Genomic DNA, 22,435 nt, shown 5'->3' with positions numbered 1-22,435 from the left:
CTAAACTATAAAAGCACTATTTATAAACTAATTATTAAATATACTTTAAACTAAAACTTTAAAATTAATATTAATACTATTAATCTAATATAATCTTACTACTTAATAAAAAAGATATAATACTAAAAAACTTTACTATTATAATATAAGCGCTAAAGGTAGTAAAAGGGCTTATATAAAAAGCTATTTAATAGATTAAAAAAATTCTAATAAAAAATTAGATAATAAAAAACAATTAAAGCTAAATTTAAATAAGCCTTAATTAGCCTTAACTAATATAAAAAAGTCTTTTTATACAACAGATATTAAAAAATACAAGTATATAAAAATTATACTATAGATTAAATAATAACTTCTTATAGCACTCCTAAACAGTAAAATATAAAGAAACTTTATATTACTAGCAATAGTAAACTAATACAAAATACTATAGCAATAAAAAACAAAACTCTATATACTTAACACTATTAATAAACAAAAGGTACTTTATAAAAACAGGATTATTAATATAAAAACTAATTATTTACTAGTTATTTTTAATAACTATAAGAAAATTATCTAATTTAATATTATAAATATAGCAAAATACAAAATTATATTAAGGATTTTATAGCTTAAAAAGAGCAATTTTTAAATTAACTAAACTATTAGCCAAATCTATTAAAACTAATTAATAAATAAGAAAGTTAAAAATAAAGGAATAAATTTAATCCTTAAAAATAGCTATAATGCTAGTGCTTATATAGATTTATATAGTAAACCTTTCTAAAAATAAGAGAAAAACTTAATTATTAAAGTAGGAATAGCCAACTCCTTAAATAAATTAAATAAATAATAGTAGTACTTTAATCTACTACAAACTAAAGGAAAAATAAAACAGCTAGCCTAAGCAGTATAATAGTAAATATAGGAAATCTAAATAATACTTAAATAAGTATACTATCTACTAAAAATTTTAAGGATTATAGTTATATCCCTAGAAGGAACTTTACAATAAACACAGAGATAATAATGTTTAGCATACTATAAGATAATATAGCTGCTATTTAAAAAGTTTATCTGTTTTATATAATAATAGAAAAAGATAAATAATTTAAAATAAATCCTAAAAAAGTATTAAAAATACTTAAAGCTATTTTAAATAATACTTAATATTAAACTACTTAAACATAATTAATAAAATTATAAAATACCCCTAAAAAAAAAAAGTTACCCTAAGTTTTATAAGATTTATAATTTTAATAAAGAATAGCTTAAAATACTGCAAAAATACCTTAATAATAACCTAAAAAAGGAATACATCTAACTATCCATATTACTTATAAGCTATTCTATCCTTTTTATACTTAAAAAAAACAAAAAGCTATACCTTTATATAAACTATTAATAGCTTAATAAAATCATAATTAAAAATTAATACTCCCTTCTGCTTATTAAAGAATTACACAATAAACTTTAAAAAATACAATAGTTTATAATACTAAATTTTAAAAATACTTATAACTTTATTAGAATAAAATATAAAAAAGAATAAAAAACTGCCTTTAAAATAAGGTATAATTACTTCAAATATTTAATTATACCCTTTAGCTTTACTAATATACTTACCTCTTTTTAAATAATAATTAATAACATTCTATAAAAATACTTTAATTACTTTATAATAGTTTACTTAAACAATATCCTAATCTTTTTAAAAATACTTAAATAATATAAGCAATATATATATTAAGTTTTTTAAACTTTTTAAAACGCTAAACTTTTAGTAAAATTAGAAAAAAATTACTTCTATATATAAAAAGTTAATTTCCTTAAATATATAATCTAACTAAAAGAAATTAAAATATAAGCTTTTAAAATTGCAGTAATTAAAAATTAGCCAACCCTAACCAATATTAAAAAAGTTAAAGGCTTTTAAAGTTATATTAACTTTTACTAATAATATATTAAGAACTATAAAGAGTTATTTATACTATTAACTAACTTTACTAAAAAGGATTAACCTTTTAAATAAGGAAAAAAGAAATAAAATGCATTTAATAAAATCAAAAAATAAATTCTTTTAAAACCTATACTTATAAAAACAAACCCTAAAAAGGTTTATAAAATAGGTACTAATACCTTAAACTTTACTATTAAAGGAGAATTAGAATAATACAATAAATAAGAACAATTTTATCTTATTACATTCTTTTTACAAAAACTTAATAAACCTAAACTAAACTACCTAATATATAATAAAGAACTAATAACAATTATTAAAGCATTTAAAGAATAGAAATACTACTTAATTAAAATAAAACACTAAATATAAGTATTTACAAACTATAAAAACCTAATATACTTTATAACTATTAAAAAACTTAATAAACAGCAAATTCAATAATTAAAATACTTTTTATAATTTAATATTAAAATTATATATTAAAAGGAATTTAAAAATAAAAAAGCAAATACTTTTAGCAAATAATTAAACTATTAGTAAAAGGTTTTACCTAAAACCTATATAATACTTTATAAAAACCTAAACAAAAGCTTAGGTATAAAGTACCTAAAAAGGCAGTCTATTATAAATTAATTAAAAAACAACCTACTAAAGCAATAAATTACAGCAGCCTATTAAGTACAGTCTGCTATAAACTAACTTAATCAAGCAAAATAAAGCTATAAAGATATCCTAAATAATAAAAAAAAGTAGCTATAAAATATAAATAAAACCCTATTCTATAAAGGAAAATACTACTTCTTAATAGCTTTCTAAAAAAAAGTTATTAAAAAACTTTATAAAGCACTAACATATAGCTATTAGAGCATCTAAGCTATATACCTAAAGCTAAAACAATACTAAAACTTTTCTAATACAAGATAAAAAGTAGCCCAGGTCATTAACAAATACAACTTCTGCAATAAAAGCAAGCCTATAAAACATAAGCCATATAGGCTATTATAACTACTACTAACACTAAATAAATTATAAAAATTAATTAGCTTAAACTTTATTATTAAGCTTCCCCCATCTAAGGAACTAATAATAAAAGTTAGCTATAATAGCATCCTAGTTATAATGAACAGATTTACAAAGTATACATACTTTATACCTTACAAAAAAGCCAATATAGCAGAAAAACTTACCTATACATTCCTTAAAACAATTATTAGCTAATATAGGCTACTAAATAAGATTATGTTTAACTAAAATAAATTATTTATATTAAACTTCTAGTCCTTTTTAATAAAACAACTAAAAGCTAAGTATAAACTTTTAATAATAGCATATTTATAAATAGATAGGTAAATAGAATAACTTAACTAAATATTGGAATAATATATACGCTGCTATATCAACTACTAGCAGAACAATTAGGTACTATTACTATTATTAGCACAATTTATATATAATAGTACGGATATATATACTATTAATATTTTGCTATTTTATGCTAACTATAAATTTAATTTAAATATTTATTAATACCTAATTTCTAATATAAAAGTACTATAGGTTATTAATTATATGGAATGAATTAAAAATATTTATAGAAAAATTATAGTAAACTTAGGATTTATTTAAAAACATATAGTAAAATAGGTAAACTAATAAAGGTTAAAAGGATTAACCTTTAAGAAGGGAGATATGGTTTACTTATTTTATAAAAAATAAATTAAAATTAAATAATTTAATAATAAACTTAACTTTAAAAAGATTAAACTATTTAAAGTTAAAGAAAGAATATTAAAAATAAATTATAAACTTATACTATTAAAAGGAATAAGAATCTACCCAGTCTTCTATATTTCTATATTAAAACCTATATTAGCTAACGCAATACTAGCTACTAGCATTAAGCTTAATAACTATAAACTGGAATATAAGGTAAAATACATTTTAAACTACCAAATATATAAGAAAATAATAGAATATTTAGTTAAGTAAGAGAATTATAGTAATAAAGATAATTTATAAGAACTTATTTAAAATTTAGTAAATTACTAAAAAGTATTTTAAGTATATTATTAAATAATTAGCTAAAAAAATTTATATTAGTAAACTTTATTATAAAACCTTAATTTATAATGCTAAAACTTTTATTTTATTGAATATTAAGAATAGCTTTAAACTTTTTAGCCACAATTTAGTTAATAGCCTTAGTATAATCAGCCTTTTTAAATACATTTAAAACAGCTAAACCTTTATTTACTAAATTAGCTTTATAATGGATTAAAGACTTTTTTTAATAATATAAATAATTTAAATAGGCTATTACTTTATTTGCTTAATAATAAGCTTTATATAAGGCTTTTTAGGCTTTGAGCTTTTAAGAATGTAACTTTTTTTTTTTTATAATAATTTAAAATATTAAAGGAATAGTTAGAAGAAAAAAAAAAAAAAAAAGAAAATAGAAAAATAAGGAAAACTAGGACTTATAAGCACTTATTAGCATTCTAAAGTTATTATACCTCTTGCTTTACTTAATGTAGGTAGAATAATAGGAAATACCCTTTATTATTTAATAAAACTACCTCTTTATAAAATAAAATAAATAAGGTATAACTTTAAAGCCTAACAACTTAATAGATGTAAATAGTTAATTATGCTAATTCAATTTCTTAAAACACGGTTTTTTTATATATAATAGTATAATTATTAGCAGAATAAATATAATAAATATATAAAAGGAAATAAAAGAGAAAAGGACTTATTTAAGTTTTTTAGGGATAAAGAAATAATAAAGGAGGAAAATAATATTATAAATGTGATAGGAATAGAACTAGGGGAGTACTATTAGTCCTTTAAAGGTATAAATAAACCTTATAAGCTAATAGGGCAGGCCTAAAAGGATTTACTATATAACAAAAGCAAATTATATAATAAAGCAAAAGGATAATTAAAATAATTAAAACAACGCTTTATTTTAAATAATTTAAATAATTTAATACTTTTATTATTTTAAATAAGCAATATTTTAAATAAGCTACTAAAAGTAATACTCCTATTACTTTAGTTAAAGAGATAGATTATATAGATTATGCTTATTATTAATAGATAGTATTAGCTTAGGATAGCTTTTTAGTAGTTAATTTAAGTATTTATTTAGAATAGCTGTAAAGCTTTTAATCTATTATTGTTATATATTGCTTAAAATATTACTACTTTAAACATTCCCTGAATATAAACCTGCTTATTAAGTTTATTAGTTAGGAATTAGCTGTGATTATTATATATTATAGTTATAGTATTTAATATTTTTTTTAGGTTTTTTTTAAGCAGTATTAAATTTTATTAGGCTTAAATGCTACCTACTAGCTATTATTTATAGCTAGTATTATTTTTTAAAATTTAGCTTGTTTTACTAATAAAAAGGATATATTAGGTTTTACTTTTTCTTTTTAAATTTATGCTTATAGATTTAGTTGTTAATTTAAATAGCTAATTTTATATATTAAATAAAATTATTTAGTTAGTTTAGTTTAAATAGTTTATTCTTTACTTTATTTTTTAACTTATTATAAAATATAAAAATCTTTATAGTATTAATATAGTTAATTTTAATATAGATTTAGCAGAATTTTATAGTATAAGTTATAATAGGTTTTTTTTAGTATAATTTTATAAGTTTCCTTTTTACTTACTATTTTTTATTTAAGTTTTAAAAAAGTAATTTAAAAATAAGCTTATAGTTTTTAAAATTATTAAAAATATTTTAAATTTTTTGCTTATATTATTTAAACTTAATTTTTTTAAGAAAGTTTATAAGGTAAAGTTTAAATTATATTAAGGCTTATTTTTTTAAAAAGGAGGCTATATATATAACTTGTTTTTTATTAAACTAATTATTAAGATTATAAAAGTATTAATAAGCTTTAATTTAAATAAAGTAAGCTTATAATTATTTTAGGGAATTATTATAAAGGGTTAAGTTAGTAAGCTTAATAGATTTTTTAAGTTTAATTAAAGTATTAATAATATTAGTAGTGTTTTAAAGTATTTTAATTTTAGCTTTAAGTTTTTCTATTTTATTATTATAGCTAGCTTATTTCTGGATATAGGTATAGAGTTTTTTAATCTTTTTAACTATTTTAAAATATTAGGCTTATAAAAGTTTAAAGTTATTATTATTTAGCTTTTATTAAAGGTTTTTTTAAATATAGTTAAAAAATATATTAAAATAAGGGTAGTAACTATATAAGTTATTATTTAAGGTTTATATAAAATATTTAAATAAAAGTAATTAAAATATAATAATTATAGCTAGTTTTTAGTTAATAAACTTAGTAAGTAGGTTTATATTTAGGAAATATTTAAAATAATAATATTTTAAGTAATATATAATAATAGTAAATTAAAAGCTTTATAGCTATTTTAAGTAAATATTTAGATTAATTGCTAAAAAGCTATTTTAAGTTAATACTATTTACTAGTAATAAATGTAATTTATATAATTTATTTTTTTAGCTAAAGTAATAAAAGTATTGCTTTAAGCGGTTTATTTAAAGCGTTACTTATTTAAAGCAATAAAAGCGTTAAATTATTTAAATTATTTAAAATAAAGCATTACTTTAGTTATCTTAGTTATTTTTTTGCTTTATTATATAACCTATTTTTATTATATAGCGAATCCTTTTAAGCCTGCTTTACTAGCTTATAAGGTTTATCTGTACTTTTAGGAAACTAATAATGCTTCCTTAGTTTTATTTCTGTTATGTTTGTGATAGTATTAAGGAAATTAGATTTTTTAAAAATAAAATAAAAAATTTAAGTATTAAGGTTTAATAAAGTAAACTCTTTTTTTTTTAAAAGACTTTAAAAGAGTAGCGTAAAATTAATAAAAAGATATATATATTAGTTAAGCGCAATAGCAAGTTAGAGCATTAAAACTAAAATATAAAAAAAAGGATTATATTACTATAAGAAGTAATTTTTAACCTTATACTAAAGCAAAAGAAGTATTAAATATATAATATTTAAATAGCCTAAAAATAAAATAACGCTGCTCCCTAGCAATCTGTAAATACACCCCTTAGTAACCCTATAGCTGCTACCCTAGCACTTAACAATAATAAAAGTTTTACTTCCTTATTATCTTCTGATCCTTCTAATAATAAAGAAGGTGGCGCTAGCCCCCTATATTTATTTAACAACTAACCTTACTATAACTTAAATAATAGCAATAATAAAAATAGTAATTATAATCCCTTTTATACCTTTTACTACTCTACTACTTTAAATACTATAATTAGTAAAGTTTCCGCAGGTAAAACTAAGCAATAAGTTAAATGTTTTTCTAAATTCCTTAATCCGCCTATTTAACATAATAACCCTATAAAGAATAAAGGTTTAACTTTTAAAGTATAGTAGTAAAAGCTGTAAAACAAGCTTAAAAGCAATATTAATTATTACTATACTAATTAAAACTGTATAAGTATAATTAAGAGGTTTTTAAATAGCAATATAGCTACTAATATTAACCCTTACCTAAAAAAAGACTACCTTAACCAGATTACTTTTTTAATAAAGTTGCTTAAATAGCTCTAAAATAAATATAATAATCTTAATAAAAGAGTTAAAGCTAAATTAGAATACAATACTTTAATAATAAAAAATACTTAAACTTTTATAATATTTAAAAATAAATTTATTAGCTTAATAGAATAGCTATATAAGCCGCAAACAATTTAAAAAAAGGAAATTTATAATAAGCTTGCTAATATCCCCTAACTTTATAATTAACTAGCTAAAGAGTATTTAAATAAAAGTATATTTTTCTAAATATATTATACCCTAGCTTAATAAGTAAACCTTAACTACTACTAAACTAAATAATTGCGAAATAAAAGTAATAAAAAAAAAACTATAGAGGCATTTAACGCTAATAAGCTTAATAACTATAGTACTAGCTTAACTAACTAATTATATCAGAATATTACTTAAAGCGCTATTACTTAGAGCTCTATATAAAAATAGCAAGCTTACTTTACTTTTAAAATCGTATAGCAATATAAAGTTACTTAAAACTAGCTAAAGCATAACTATAAAGCTAAAAAGTGCTATATTTATAATAAGCCTAAATATATTACTAAAAATTATCCTAAAAAGGTATCCTTTACTAGTAACTATATTTTTTATAATAAACACTATAAAAATAAATTAGCAGCTATTAATATTATTTATAATTATAAAAGCAACTAGGGAGTAATTAATATAGTTAATAATAGTAATTAAATATATAAGGCTGTAGGTTAGGAAAACGCTTAACCTTAAAAATAAACTCTATCTTAAAGCACATACCTATTATAAAAATATTAGTATTAAAGGATTATAAGAATTTAGAATTAAAGGATAAGCTGCCTTTAAACTTTCTAAAATAGGTATTTAAAAAAGACCTCCTAATTTTAGAATATACTATAGCCTTAAATTTAACTATAATTATTATAAAAGCTTTAATAAACTTAAGAGTAAATAAATTAATTTTTATAAATATTCTATTAGCTACTTAACTATACTATAACCTTTACTTACTGCAGTTAATAGGTTTTAAGCTAAAAATAGCTTAAAGTTTTAATAAAAAGCCTTTATAAATACTAAATACTATTTTAATAAGGAACTTTACTATTTAAAAAAAACTGTATTAAAAATTGCTGCTAATTATCTTAAATATACTATATAAAGTAATTATTAGTAAGCGCTAATTTATAAACTTTAATACTACAATTAATATACGCTGTTAGCACTTTAATTTTAAAAATTAGAGTAAACTAACTAAAAACTTTCTAGCTAATTAAATAACTTTTCTTCAAAAAGAAAAGTTAATCCCTATACCACAAAAAGTTAATATATTAGTAAACTTTAATAAGTACAACTATAAAACCTATAAAATAAATAAATTAAATAAATAAAAAAAGTCTACTTATATTAAAAGTATAGCTATATATAAAGTAAAGGTATAAAAGCATATTAAATAACTAAAGGCTAAAAAGCTATTAAGTATATTCCTAAAATGCTAAAAACCCAAAATCCACTAGCTATATCTCTAAGCGAATTCTAATAAAAAACAAAAAATAAATAATGCATTAAGCAGTATCCCTTTACCTATAGCAATACTACTACTACTAACACTATAACAGAAAAAGGAACAATAAAAGAAAAAGGAAAACTGCAAACGCTTTAGCAAACTTAATACATAAAAGCTATATACCTTAAAAAAAAACAGTATTGCATAAACATATATATATAATATCAAGATTTACACTCTTAATACTAAAATTTTCAAAAAAACAATTACAAATAATAAAATAATTATTACTTTACTATATAAATTAAAATAATATATACTAAACTAGTATAAAGCTAAAAAGTTGCTTTATAATAAAAAAGAACTTTAATACTAAGCTTTTAAAAAAGTGCTTAAGCAATATTATTACCTTTTTTATATATTTAGTAAGGCTAAGTTAGATTAATTAGCCCTTTACTAGCTTAAAAACTATAAAATCTAATTAAAAAATAGTAAAATAATAAAAAAAGCAGTTAGGTATAACTCTTTAAAGCGGATATTTTATAAAAAAGCTAAAGCTACTTACACTTATATCTTAAACAATTTAAATAAAGGATTTATTTTACTAACTAATATATTATAAGTATTACCAATTTTTATAGCTAAAAAGCTTAAAAATAGGCTGCATTTCTATATTAATTATTGCAAATTAAATAATATAATAATAAAAGACAAGTATTCATTACCCTTTATTAACAATATTATAGCAAACTTAAAAAAGGCTGCTATTTTTATAAAGATTAACATCTAATAAGCCTTTTACTAAATCTATATAAACTTAAATAATAAAGACCTAACGGCCTTTTAATTACAATAAGGTTTTTATAAGTTTAAAGTTATACTTTTTAAGCTTACTAATAAACTAGCTAGTTTTTAGCAGTATATTAATAAAGTGCTTATAAACTGCTTAAATAACTTTTACTATACTTATATTAATAATATTATTATTTATTTAAATTTTAAAAAAAAGTATATTTAATATATAACTAAAGTCTTACACAAACTATATAACACAGGCTTATAAGCTAATCTAAAAAAGTACAAGTTTTATATAACCTAAACTAAATTTTTAAGGTTTATTATTAATACCTTTAGTATTACTATAGATCTAGTAAAGCTTAAAGCTATTAATTAGTAAAAAGCCCCTATTACTATAAAAAATATACAATTTTTCCTCAAATTTTATAATTTTTACTATAAGTTTATTTTAAAATTTAATAAAATTACTAAACTCTTATTAAATTTAACTTGTAAAGGAAAAGGTTTTTATTAATTATAAAAGTGTAAAACCTCCTTTAAGCAACTTAAAGCTGCATTACTTAAACTACTTATTTTAGCCTATTTCCATTATAGCTTAGAAATATATTTAAAAATAAATGCTTTAAATAGCGTATTAGCTAAAGTACTATTATAGCATTATAAAAACAACTAAATACTTGTTAAATACTTTTCTAAAATTATAATACTAGCTAAAATAAATTATAGTATTTATAATAAAGAACTGCTAGTAGTAATTCGGTTATTGCAATTTTAAAATACTAAATTAATAAGTATACAATATACCCCCTTTAAGATTATAACTAACTACTAGGCATTAGTATACTTTAATATTAAAAAACTATTAAACCTTTACTAAACAAGTTAAGCAGAGTATATATTACAGTTTTATTTTACTATTACTTATTAGTTAAGTATAAAGAACTGTACAGCTAATACCCTATCCCAAAATCCAGCTAATATCTAATCCTAAAAGGAAAGGCATAATACTTACTATATAATTAAAATCTTTTAATAAAATTAGTTTACTAAAATAAACATTTTCTCATTTAATATATATAATTAACTTAATAAGGATTAATAATATCAAAAGCTTAACCTAGCACCCTTCAATCTTGCTAAAATCTATAGCATAAACAAGCCTACCAAATTTTATCCTTTACCCCTACTAGCATAATCCGAACTAAACTTAATAAGCGCTTTATTAAAAGCTAATTAAAAACACCCAACTTTAAAAGTTTACTATAATTAGGCAAAAAAGCTATTAAAAACTAATTAAACCTTTATAAAAAAACATTATATAATACACTAAAGGCAACTTATAATACTAAACTTTAATAATCTCTGTATAAAAGTAATTAAGAATATACATTACAGATTGCTTACAGCACACTTAAGCAAAAACAAAACTAACTGCTTAATTAAAAGCTATTACTAATAGCTAAATATAAAAGGGGATATAGCATAGTTTATAGCTAACTGCTTATACAAGTTAGCTAAATACTAATAAAATAAAATACCAAAGTTACTATATCTGCTCCTAGCCCTATATTAAACTTAGTAGCATTTAATAATTAACTTTAAAAAAATACTAAAAAATCATTATAGTTATAATAACCTATTAGTTATTATAAACTAATTAATAAAGATATTTTAGTACATACCCTATTATAAAACAGCTATAGCCTAAACAGTAGCTAAGCTATACTATAAAAAACTATTTAAAGTCTTTAAGTTTCTTAAAACAGTTTTTTCTAATAATAAACCCCAATTTATTTTTGCTTAGCTTAAGGAAATCTATACAATTACTAGCATTTACTAAAAGTTATTATCACTAAAGCATTCTAAATCTCAAAGTTAAATTAAAAACCTAAACTAATAGATCAATCAATATCTTTATATATTCATTAATTATTACTAGAACAATTAATTATAAAAAATCCTTACTCTAAACTTTACTTAAAGTATAATACTATATACTACCCTAAACAAGCTATTACTATATAAAGTCCACACTAAAACCCTACTATAAGTGCATTTCAACTAAGAATACAAAGCATTTTTTAATAAATATATACTATAAAAAAAACTAACCTATATAAAGGCACAAAAAATAGCAAAGTATATCTAAGAATATATTAATACTACTAAAGCAGTAATTAAGTGTACTAATATAAAGATAACAAAGCAAGCTAATTAGCATAAATATTGCCCTAACTTTAGTATAAAAAACTATATTTTTATATTTAAAAAAACCTAAACTACTAACTAGCTAAATAATAAATTAAACTTTCCCCTCATAAGGCAATTGTATAAAATTATTAGTACTAATAAAAATAAAAATTTCTATTAGTTAAAGCTACCTTTAAAGTAAAAGGGGTTTGCAATATTCTATACAAACCAACTCTGTAAGAACTTAAAGAACTCCTTTTCTAGCTAGGAGTTAAAATAACTTATAAGCAAAATTATTAATACAGAAAAGGAGTAAAAGGTTAGTAAAGTGCATACTTTATATATAAATAGTAAAATATATAAGCTTAAGTACTAGGTATTATAAAAAAAATAAAACCTAAATAACTAATAATACCCTATAAAAAACTTCCATTACACACTGCTCATACTATAAGCATATTATAACCGTTATCCTAACTATATAAAACTGCTTATATATTTAATAAAGTAGGTTACTATAGCTATAGCTAATAAAACAGTTAAACTTTATAAGAATAATAATTTAGTAATTAATAAAAGTTAACAACTATAACAAACAAAATATTAGCACAGGTTAAATAAAATAAATAAATATTTTAATATAAACAAATACTCTAATATAAGCAAATATTTTAACATAATCAATTATAATACAGTAAATAAATATAATAAAATTAAAAGATATTAGGATAATATTAATAAAAAAGGATAAAGTATAATAAACAGCGCTTATAAAGGATAGGATTAACCTAATAATAAGCAAGCATAAAAGTATAATATAACCCAGGTTTAGGGAAACCTAACATAACAGTACATTTCCCTAAGCTATTCCCCTCTTTAGCTAAGCAAGCATTCTTTAAATAAAAAGTATAAAAATCGCTAATTCAATTATAAAATTAAAAAAGCTTTAATACTTTTTATACTTTTCTTTAAAAGGGAAAAGTAGTTAAAGCTAGTAGCTATAGCTAAAGCAGTTAATTCTTACAAGCCCCTAAATAGGTCCTTATAAAACCCCCTTATCAATAAAGCCCGCTTACCCTACAGCTACAGCCCCAAAGGCTCCGCCAAAACTCTCTTTCCTTCCTTTCTTTCTTAAGCCAGCCTACTCTTAAAATCCACACAATTTAGTGCAAACTTCAAGCCCATGTGCTATAAAGCCCAAGTAACGTCTCACAAACGCTATTTTTTAGTATAGTCACACTATAAGACACTTACTTTTTATTAAATTCTACTAAATTTATTAAATTTTCAAAACCCCTAACCCTAGACTTATAGTATAGTATTTTAATAATACTTTTATATAAAAATATTTTTTTAAAAATAAATTAAATTTTAATAAGTATAAAAATAAGTTTAAAGTTTAAAGGCTTGAAATGTTAAGGATTACTAGCAATTTATACCTAAAGTACTAACATTTTACTTTTTATTATATCTTAATTAAACATTTAATTTTAATTATCTTTCTTTTAAAATATTATACTTTATACTATAAATTAATTATATATTAATATATAAAAAAGAAAATAATAGTATTTATATTTAAAATTAAGTTTAAACTTTTTTCCTTATATAAAAAATTAAACTATAAATTTAAATATTTTAAAAAAATATTAAAATAAAATAAAAGTTCTTATATTATTATTTCTTATTTATTATATATAAACAACACTTCTTTTTATTTGTAATAATTTTATTCAATTTTTAAATAATAAAAACGTAATATTATAAAAATACTACTATTTTAGTACTAATCCTTAACATTTTAAGTCTTTAAACTTTAAACCTATTTTTATATTTATTAAAATTTAAAATATTTTTGAAAAATATTTTTATATAAAAGTATTATTAATATACTATACTATTAATTTTAAATAAAAGGTTTTTAAGTCTAATTAAGCTTAGTAGAATTTATTAAAAAGTATGAGTTTTGGTGTAAAAGCCGTTCGACTTCAGGGGGCGTTCGACTAGTGGGGCAGGGACTCTACATGGTAACCTCGCACATCTTGTAGGATTACGTGTTAAGCTCTGAGTCGGTGTGGAGTTTTTAAGCAACATGATTAATATTACCATCCTAAGGTAAACCCGCTCCTTGACTTTGGCTAGCTCTCCCGTGAAACGAACCGTTCATCCCGCGCATTCCAGTGTTTAGAAGGTGTGAGCGGCTCGGCTGGCGCCACACACGTAGTGGTGGCGTGCGCCAACTGTCAGAGACTTTCAGCCGCCCCTAAAGATCAGGCACTTGCGCAGGGGCTGGCGCCGGTCGCGTCGGCCCTGAAGATCATTATTTTTCATCTTCGTCACTGTCTCCCGTCACCACGATGGCGTACACACAGTATACAGCCAGACAGACAGTACGGGTACAGGCCCGATTGCTTGAGTGACGGATCGAGATTTGAGTTGTGAGGGGATCTAGGGGATGATAACAGGCGAGCTTCGATCTGTGGAATGGAGGTACTGCAACAATAGATAGGCGAGTGGGAGATCATGGCGTCACCTCCACCGTAACCCCATTGCTGGTGACGGCGGGTTCCGTTGGGCATGCGAGATTGGTCTGCTGGCCGCGGTGGAAGCCCACAAATCTGTGCATGATGCACGCAGAGCAGCAGATCGTGTGGAACCCATTCACGAGTGAGGGGCTCAGCGTCTCCGGACCGCAGTCCAAGAGATGATGGGTCCTGTCGACGACACACGCCCGACGCCCTCTGCTCGGTGCAGGGCGGCCTCAAGCACGCACAAGTTATCATCATTAAACGGCATAGATCACATCACAGCCGAGAGATTGTGAGGTTGCTGCCGGTGGCAGTTACCACGTTCGTACGGGTGGTGCCGGAACACGAGCACATGTAGGCGGGACTGTCAAAACCGGGAATTCCCAACTCGTGTTGGATCGGCCCTATGGTTTAGAGTTTTTTTCTCTGGGCTGGCACTGGGCTGCGCCGCATGACGATATTCGTGCTCAGCTATAGGGACCCCACATGGCTGCATGGCCAAATTTAGGGCAATCGAGGCCGAGCGAGGCCCGGTCAGCAACAAAGACACCCGCAGGCACTTCCTCGGATGACAGCGCGGCCTGTTGGGCGACCGGCTGGACCGGCTGGACTAGTTGAGGATAGCAGCCGCCTGTTGTCGCAATGTACGCGAGGATGTCGAGGATCGGGACGCGTCGGCCCCTCGACATCTGGCCAAGGCGTCTTCGTGCATCCTGGCAGCCAGAACAGATGATATCGTTGGCTGCGGGTGAGATGGCAAGGGAGGGGAGCAATTCCAAGACAACGGCAGACAGATTCCAGATTCAGGGGTCCAGCACGACCAAGAAGCCAATGAGCAGCGCAGCCCCAGGATATTGAAACAAGCTGCTCGATGTCGCCATTCCCTTTTGGGCTGTTCAGCTTGCTGTCAAACCCCTGAGCCAAGGCACAACCTTGGAAGTCTCCGTGTGCTCGAGGCGTGACTGGCGAGACTGGGCAGGCTGGTGAGGTGAGGTGGAGGTGGGCACGCAACCTTGGCTGGCTCTGCACCTAGACAGTAGACAGACTAGACCTACCTATTTTTGCAGGCGGCCGACGACAACGGGCCAGCACAAAGAAAGAATGAAGGAGCCAACCAGCTCCATCCCACCACCCCTTCCGTCACACACAGCCAGCCAGCAAGACAGACACACACATCCACACCCACGCCCAAATACACTTTTCTTCCTCGCCAGCCGTTGCACAACGTCGTTCGTTTCACCTTTTCTTCTGGCCATAGCTTCTGCTATACCAATTGCTCTTCCTTCTTACTGTGTATCGTTCGCAGAGCATCAATTTGGGTTGTTTGATTGACTCGAACCGACTGACTGTCCTGCGACGAGTCGAGTTCCCATCGCTTCCTTCACCCTTCTCCTCCTACGTACACTCTCCCCCCTCATTCAGCTTCTGCAATTTTGATCTAGCTTCTCTTCTCTGCTTTATCGTCGGCAACACCGCATCTTTGAGAGAACAATAATACCGTATTCCAGCCTCGGCCCCATATCTATCCTTCCTCCTCCGTTCTGGTAGAGCCAGACGCGCCCACCCCCAGCCACGCCGATCCACGACACCGTCTCCATTCGCATCGCCACCAGAGGGACGTGGGTTCGAGATCCACCTCTTTTTTTTTTTTCCCTCGGCCCAGTCGCCCCGGATTATCGCACTGAGACCCTCGAGCTCCACATTCTTGGCTCTGCTCCGGTTCCACGGGTCTTGTACCTCGAATGTCTTAGACAATCTCTAAAAAACCCCCATCTGTCACTTGTATTCCAACACGCTTCTTTACAGTCGCGTCCAACAAACACACATATACCACCCCAGGTCTACGGGAGGAACGACGGGGTCCCACGGCTGGATCACCTAAATGCCTCCTCTTTCCCCTCGATCTCCAACAAAAATGGGATTTATGCCCCTCAACGGCCGCAACGACCCCTCGGACACAATGGGCGAGGGCGACATCCCACTCAGACAAGTTCAGACAGCAAGCTCCACCGGCGCCAGGCGGCAGAATCAGACACTCGAAGACATGGAACTCGAGCAGTCCTCCTCCGCCGAGGAGAAGAAGACCGGCCTGTTCCACCGCAAGTCAAAGAATGAGAATGCTGGTCCTGCCGGCAGGAGGAAGAATGTCAAGGCCCTGGGAGACGCCGGCAGGAAGGGCACCTATGGCGACGAGGGTGGCCTGAACGCCATGGGCCGTATCTACAACAAGATCATCGGCTTCTCCGTTGTCACTCGATACATGGTCTACATCGCACCCGTTGCCCTCTTTCTGGCTGTCCCCCTCATAGTCATCCCTATTACCGGCCACTACGAGGATACACGCGTGGGCGGCACCCAGAAATCCAATGCCCCTCGACTCTTCGATCTCTTCTTATGGATCGAGATTTCCTGGCTGGCCCTCTGGGGTGGCAAGATTGTCGCCCATTTCTTGCCTCCCATCTTTATGTTCTTCTGCGGAGTTGTTAGCTCGGGCACCCGAAAATATGCTACTGTTATCAAGAACTTGGAGATTCCCTTCTCCCTCTTGCTCTGGGCACTGTGCTCGTGGCTTGTGTTCCGGTTCAAGTTCCAGATCAACAATGGCGACGACCTACAGTGGGTCTACGTTATGGGCCGGATCTTGGGCTCGCTCTTTGTATCGTCCTGCGTCCTTCTCGGGGAGAAAGCCATCATTCAGCTGATCAGCATTACATACCACCAGCGCTCGTTCGCCAACAGGATCAAGGACTCGAAGCGCGAGGTTTTCTTGCTCGGTTTAATGTACGACGCCTCCAGGACGCTGTTTCCCATGTGGTGCCCGGAATTTTCCGATGAGGACTATATCATCAACGATAGTATCGAGATGATGCTTTCGGGTGGCAAGAAGCGCATGGCTCGCGGCCACAAAAAGTCGGGATCTGTCACGCCTATGAACTTTATCGGCGGGGCTGCTGGAGGAATCGGGCGAGTGGGCGACAAGATAACCTCTGTGTTCGGAAACCTTGCCTCCGAGATCACCGGAAAGCAGGTATTCAACCCAAATTCTGCCCACTCGATCGTCGTGGAGGCCCTTGAGAAGGTCCCATCTTCTGAAGCTCTGGCACGCCGTATCTGGATGTCCTTCGTGGTAGAAGGCAACGATTCGTTGTACGCAGAAGACATCATCGAGGTTCTCGGGCCAGGGCACAAGGAGGACGCCGAAGAATGCTTCGAGGCCATCGACGCCGACATGAACGGCGACATCAGCTTGGACGAGATGGTGCGCAAGGTCGTCGAGACCGGCAAGGAGAGGAAGGCCATCTCCAACAGCATGAAGGATATCGGGCAGGCGCTTCGCGTCCTCGATTCGGTCCTCCTGTTCGTTGTCATCCTGATTGTGGTCTTCATCTTCTTGTCCTTCTTCAACAGCAGCTTTGTGACCACACTTGCCAGCGCAGGAACAGCCCTTCTCTCGCTCTCATTTGCCTTCTCTGTCACTTGTCAGGAGTTCCTCGGTTCTTGCATTTTCCTTTTCATCAAGCATCCCTATGACGTGGGTGACCGGATCGATGTTAGCAGCGAACAGATGGTCGTCGAGAAGATCTCACTGCTCTACACGGTCCTTACTCGTATTGATAAGATGCAGGTTGTGCAGGTAAGACACCCTCCAATTCACCTGTTCTTTTCCAATTGATTGTTGTGGGATAACCTATTGGGATAACCTATTGGGATAACCTATTGGGATAACCTATTGGGATAACCTATTGGGATAACCTACTGGGATAACCAGCGGGATAACCTACTGGGATAACCTACTGGGATAACCTACTGGGATAACCTACTGTGAGATAAATCACTGTGGGCTGTTCTCTCACGAGTCTTTCCTTCTATGACAACCAAAAAAAATGGCTTGAATCAAATAACTAACCTCACTTAGGTACCGAATATTGTTCTGAACAACCTTTGGATCGAAAACGTCACTCGCAGCAAAGCTATGAAGGAGGTCATCGAGGTCAACATCTCCTTCGACACATCATTTGAGGATGTTGAGCTCCTCCGCGTAGAGATGGAGAAATTCGTGCGCCATGCCGACAACTCTCGAGACTTCCAGCCTGACCTCGCCATTGGCGTGGGCAGTGTGGGAGACCTCGACAAGCTTACGCTCAAGATCGCCATCAAGCACAAGTCAAATTGGCACAACGACGCTGTCCGTGCCACCAGGAGATCCAAATTTATCTGCGCTCTTGCTCTTGCCCTCAAAAAGGTTCCTATCTACGGCCCAGGTGGCGGTGCAGAGCCATTGGGTGGACCGACCAACCCAGCCTACTCTGTTACCGTGGACGACGGCTTTGCTGCTAGCGCTCGTAAGAAGGCCGAGGAGGCTGCTGACGCCCTGCGAATTGCGCCTCTCAAGCCCAAGCGAGGTGTCTCGACCAAGGTTCAGCACATGAGCGAAAAGCAGGCCGTCGCAGAGCTGAATACGCGCCCACCACTGGAAGGCATGGATTCCAACTACGCCTCCAACCGTGATATTGTGGACGAGCGTACCGAGTCCACGACGCTGAACTCTAGGGATGTTTCGGCAGAGCGGCACCGGTCCGACAACCTCGAGCAGATCCGCCAGGACCTCGTCAAGCGGGAGAACACGCGTGGTCGCAGGAAAGCGGGCGAGGGCGTTCCTGGCGTGCCGCTTAGCTCGATGAGCCCCGGCTTGACAGTCACGCAGTACGACAACGATGGCAACGCCATAGTCGGTGGGCATCGTCAGATGTCATACGACGTCGTCCCTGGCCAGGCAGGCGGCATGAGCAGCCCTTATGGCGGGATTGGAGTTGCAAGCTCGCCAGGCTACGGAGCGGTGCCCAATGTCTCGCCGGGTATAGCTGCCGCAGCGGCTCAGAGCTATTCACTCTACCCCACGGATATGTACTCACCGCCCGGACCAGGCCAGGACCCTCACGAGCAGATGACCCTGCCCGGACAAGCTATCACAGGCCCGGCAGGTCCATCATCGTCCGAGGGACGAGTCCTGGTTGCCCCTCAGGCACACGGTGCTCGCCAAAGGGGTGCTAGTGTCTCTCAGGCTCTGGAAGAGCGCGAACGAGAAGAGCAGGCGCGAAGGCAGCAGCAGGGCCAGGGAGGCCAAGGACGGCAGTATACGAAGTAGCGAACGGTAGTGTAATCGCTGGCTGTCACCGAACAGCTTCAAGCTATAATGAGCAGACGAATCTCGGGTTCGGATGGAAAAGGAAGGGGTAGGGGTAGGTGCAACAGGAAGGCTGGACAGGTGGGATGGGGGGGGGGAACGGAAAATGCCCAGTGACAATCATAATACTGACGAGCATACGACGGCGGGTTGGCTGGTGATGAAGGGGTTGGTGATCAAAACAATACGTCTACACAAGACGACATAGAAAGCCTGGCTAGGCTAGTGGGATTCATCAGAGGGCGAGCAGGATACGTCGCATTTCAGACATATTGCTGGATCCACCTCGAGCGGCCATTTAAGTTGGTCTTATTCCCCTTTTACAGGAGTAATTCATATTTTGTGTTAACAATTTGGTTTCATCGAAAATAGTCGATCATGAGCAAAGTCCTACACAGTAAGATGCTTTTGAGTACCCACAAGGAAATAGTCATCCAAGCCGTCCGCAGTCAAACACATCACCTAACAGACGTGCTCCAGCTTCTGTGGCGCACCGTCCTTGGGGCCAAGATCGACCTTGAGGGTGCGGCCAAACAGCTCCAGCAGGACCTCGAAGCAGGCCTTGGTGATGGCAGGATCGTAGCGGCCCTTGCTGAGCTCGTCGCGGATGAAGGCGTGCTGGGCCCAGGCGAACTCGTGGAAGCTGAAGACGACGCCGGCCTCGCGAAGCTTGGCGCGGATCAGGTCGCGGCCGGCGTCGGGCACGTGGGTGTCCTTGAGCCCGAAGATCAGCGACACCTCGCCCTTGAGGTTGCCGAGGAGGTCAATGGTGTGTTTGCTGTCCGGTGAGGGCGCTGTGGCGGAGAGGTCGGGCTTGTCGTACGGGCCCAGGGTGCGCGAGTGCACGTCTGTTGCGAAGTAGCAGACTGTGGCCGAGATACGAGGGTCCAGCTGTGATGGGATGGATGGTCAGTCGTGGAGCGGGCAATTTGATGGCGAAGACTCATGGAGTAAGTAAAGCATAGGAGACAATGAGATCAGGATCAGGACTTACAGAAGCTCTCAGCGCAAGGTGGCCGCCAAGACACATTCCGGTAGCTCCGATCAGACCAGTGCAAGTGGGCAGGCTCAGGAGATAGTCTACAGTCTTGTAAGAGTCCTGGTCGTAGGACTCGAGTGTCTATATAAATCAAGAGACGTCAGCTCGGTTCTGCCATTCCCTTGGTAGAGAGGTTTAATGGGGACATGCCTTCTTGATCTTCCAGGCATTGCCCTGGTCAGTGCCGGGCACATCGTAAGCCAGCGCCTCGGGACCCGTGAAGTCGTGGTAGGAGCTTGGCGCGGCGACGATATAACCCTGGCCGGCGATCTGGCGGGCGAACCGGGCGACTGGCCCGGTGACCTGGTAGATCTCGCTGAAGAGGAGGACGCCAGGGAAACGGCTAGACGGGTGTCAGAATCATGTTCAATCGAGTCATATATGAATAGACCAGAGTGGCATGGTCAGACGGGAGATGGGCTGATTTATTGGTGCAAGGGAAGGGAGCATTAGCCTACGCGTTGGGATACTGCGGGATGGTGGGGTGAAAGACAAAGATTCTCATGGAGCTCTCGACGCCATTGACGGTCGTCGTCACATCTGCGTGGGACTCTTTGATGAGCATGATGGCTGTATAAAGTTCGAGGGATTTCTTGTGGTCGTGATATTGGTCTGTATGACACAGACGAATAGATGTCTGTCGGGAGAGCGGTCCAAGGTCAAGATGCTCTGATGTTGTTGTAGCCCCGCGGTGGGGTGTCTTGGTGGGGCATCCTTGCCAGTCCCCGCGAGTGATGTGACCCTGTATCTTCCCAAGTTGGAGTGGTGGAATGGAGCATGAGATTACTACTAATGTGCGTGCCTGGCCCAACAGCAGGTATATAATCTATCTAAAGACTGACGCCTGGAATCCGTCCCTCCATCCTGGCATCTCGTCATCTCATCGATGCTGCCTTGTATGGTAGTCAATAGCATCAAATTATTAACCTCTACCTACTTTCCCTCTACCTGTTGACAAGTGGTTCTGCTTGCTTGTGTCTAGCCTCAATACGGTGCTCTCATGGACTCCAGGGTGCCTCAGCACTACGCTGGGAACCAGATATGACATGCAGGCTGAGCAAAGCTGCTCCTGCGGTGGGTAATGGAGGAGGAGGCGGAGGAGGGCCTAGAGAGAAAAGGGAGCTGCGGAAACTGCTAGGAGAAGGAAGAGGCGAGAGGGAAGGGAGGATACGAGACAGAAGATACCACCAAGTGATTGTCTGTCGGCTCGCCTCGTCTTGCCTCCGATTCAAGTGAATTGGGGCCGTACTTGGTGCAACAACTTCCTTGAGTTCAAGGAGGTCGCTTATCCGAGGTTTGCTGGTGCTGGTGCTGGTGCTGGTGCTGGTGCTGGTGCTGGTGCTGTCATGTTGCTGCTGCCTTGGGTAAGACCCCGCTACGGCACCCTCAACAGTCAACAACGAAGCAGAGCAACAACCGCCCTTTCTCCCAAGTAGTTGTGCCTTCCTCTTCTGTTTTTTTCCTCCCTCCTTGGACCAAATTCACTTGACCTAACGTCAGACATCACGCTTCACTGTGAGCCATTCTTGATGCCACCTCCATTAATATTGTCTCTGGGGCTTCCAGGTCTCACCTTGAACAACATCTTGCCCGCCTTGTCCCTAAGGCACTCCCCGTTGCAGCTTGTCTTGATGGCAGACTTTCGTTTGGCGTCGAGACTACGTGGCGGAATCTAGCATACATC

At 33.0% G+C, this 22,435-nt stretch overlaps 3 protein-coding genes across 3 annotated transcripts; 1 reads left to right on the top strand and 2 right to left on the bottom strand.

Moving 5' to 3' along the window:
* Positions 1–14,252: 14,252 nt before the first annotated feature.
* Positions 14,253–15,300, bottom strand: J7T55_015776 (uncharacterized protein; the record flags this gene model as incomplete). The annotated part of the gene is made up of 4 exons (XM_053134786.1): positions 14,253–14,338; positions 14,389–14,759; positions 14,808–14,931; positions 15,009–15,300. 4 exons carry the CDS (start codon positions 15,298–15,300, stop codon positions 14,253–14,255), a joined length of 873 nt encoding a protein of 290 aa, XP_052987473.1.
* Positions 15,301–16,442: 1,142 nt separating this feature from the next.
* Positions 16,443–19,673, top strand: J7T55_015775 (uncharacterized protein; the record flags this gene model as incomplete). The annotated part of the gene is made up of 2 exons (XM_053134785.1): positions 16,443–18,161; positions 18,444–19,673. The coding sequence occupies 2 exons, from the start codon at positions 16,443–16,445 to the stop codon at positions 19,671–19,673; spliced, it is 2,949 nt and encodes a 982-aa protein (XP_052987472.1).
* A 501-nt stretch (positions 19,674–20,174) lies between these two features.
* On the bottom strand, positions 20,175–21,316 carry J7T55_015774 (uncharacterized protein; the record flags this gene model as incomplete). Its single annotated transcript, XM_053134784.1, has 4 exons — positions 20,175–20,603; positions 20,707–20,832; positions 20,944–21,094; positions 21,210–21,316. The coding sequence occupies 4 exons, from the start codon at positions 21,314–21,316 to the stop codon at positions 20,175–20,177; spliced, it is 813 nt and encodes a 270-aa protein (XP_052987471.1).
* Between the last annotated feature and the right edge of the window lie 1,119 nt (positions 21,317–22,435).

This window comes from Diaporthe amygdali (genome assembly GCF_026229845.1).
Source record: "Diaporthe amygdali strain CAA958 chromosome Unknown NODE_48_length_299215_cov_64_995801, whole genome shotgun sequence".
NCBI classification, from domain to species: Eukaryota; Fungi; Ascomycota; class Sordariomycetes; order Diaporthales; family Diaporthaceae; genus Diaporthe; species Diaporthe amygdali.
The sequence above is the reverse complement of the archived record's forward strand: the minus strand, read 5'-3'. Positions and strand labels throughout refer to the sequence as shown.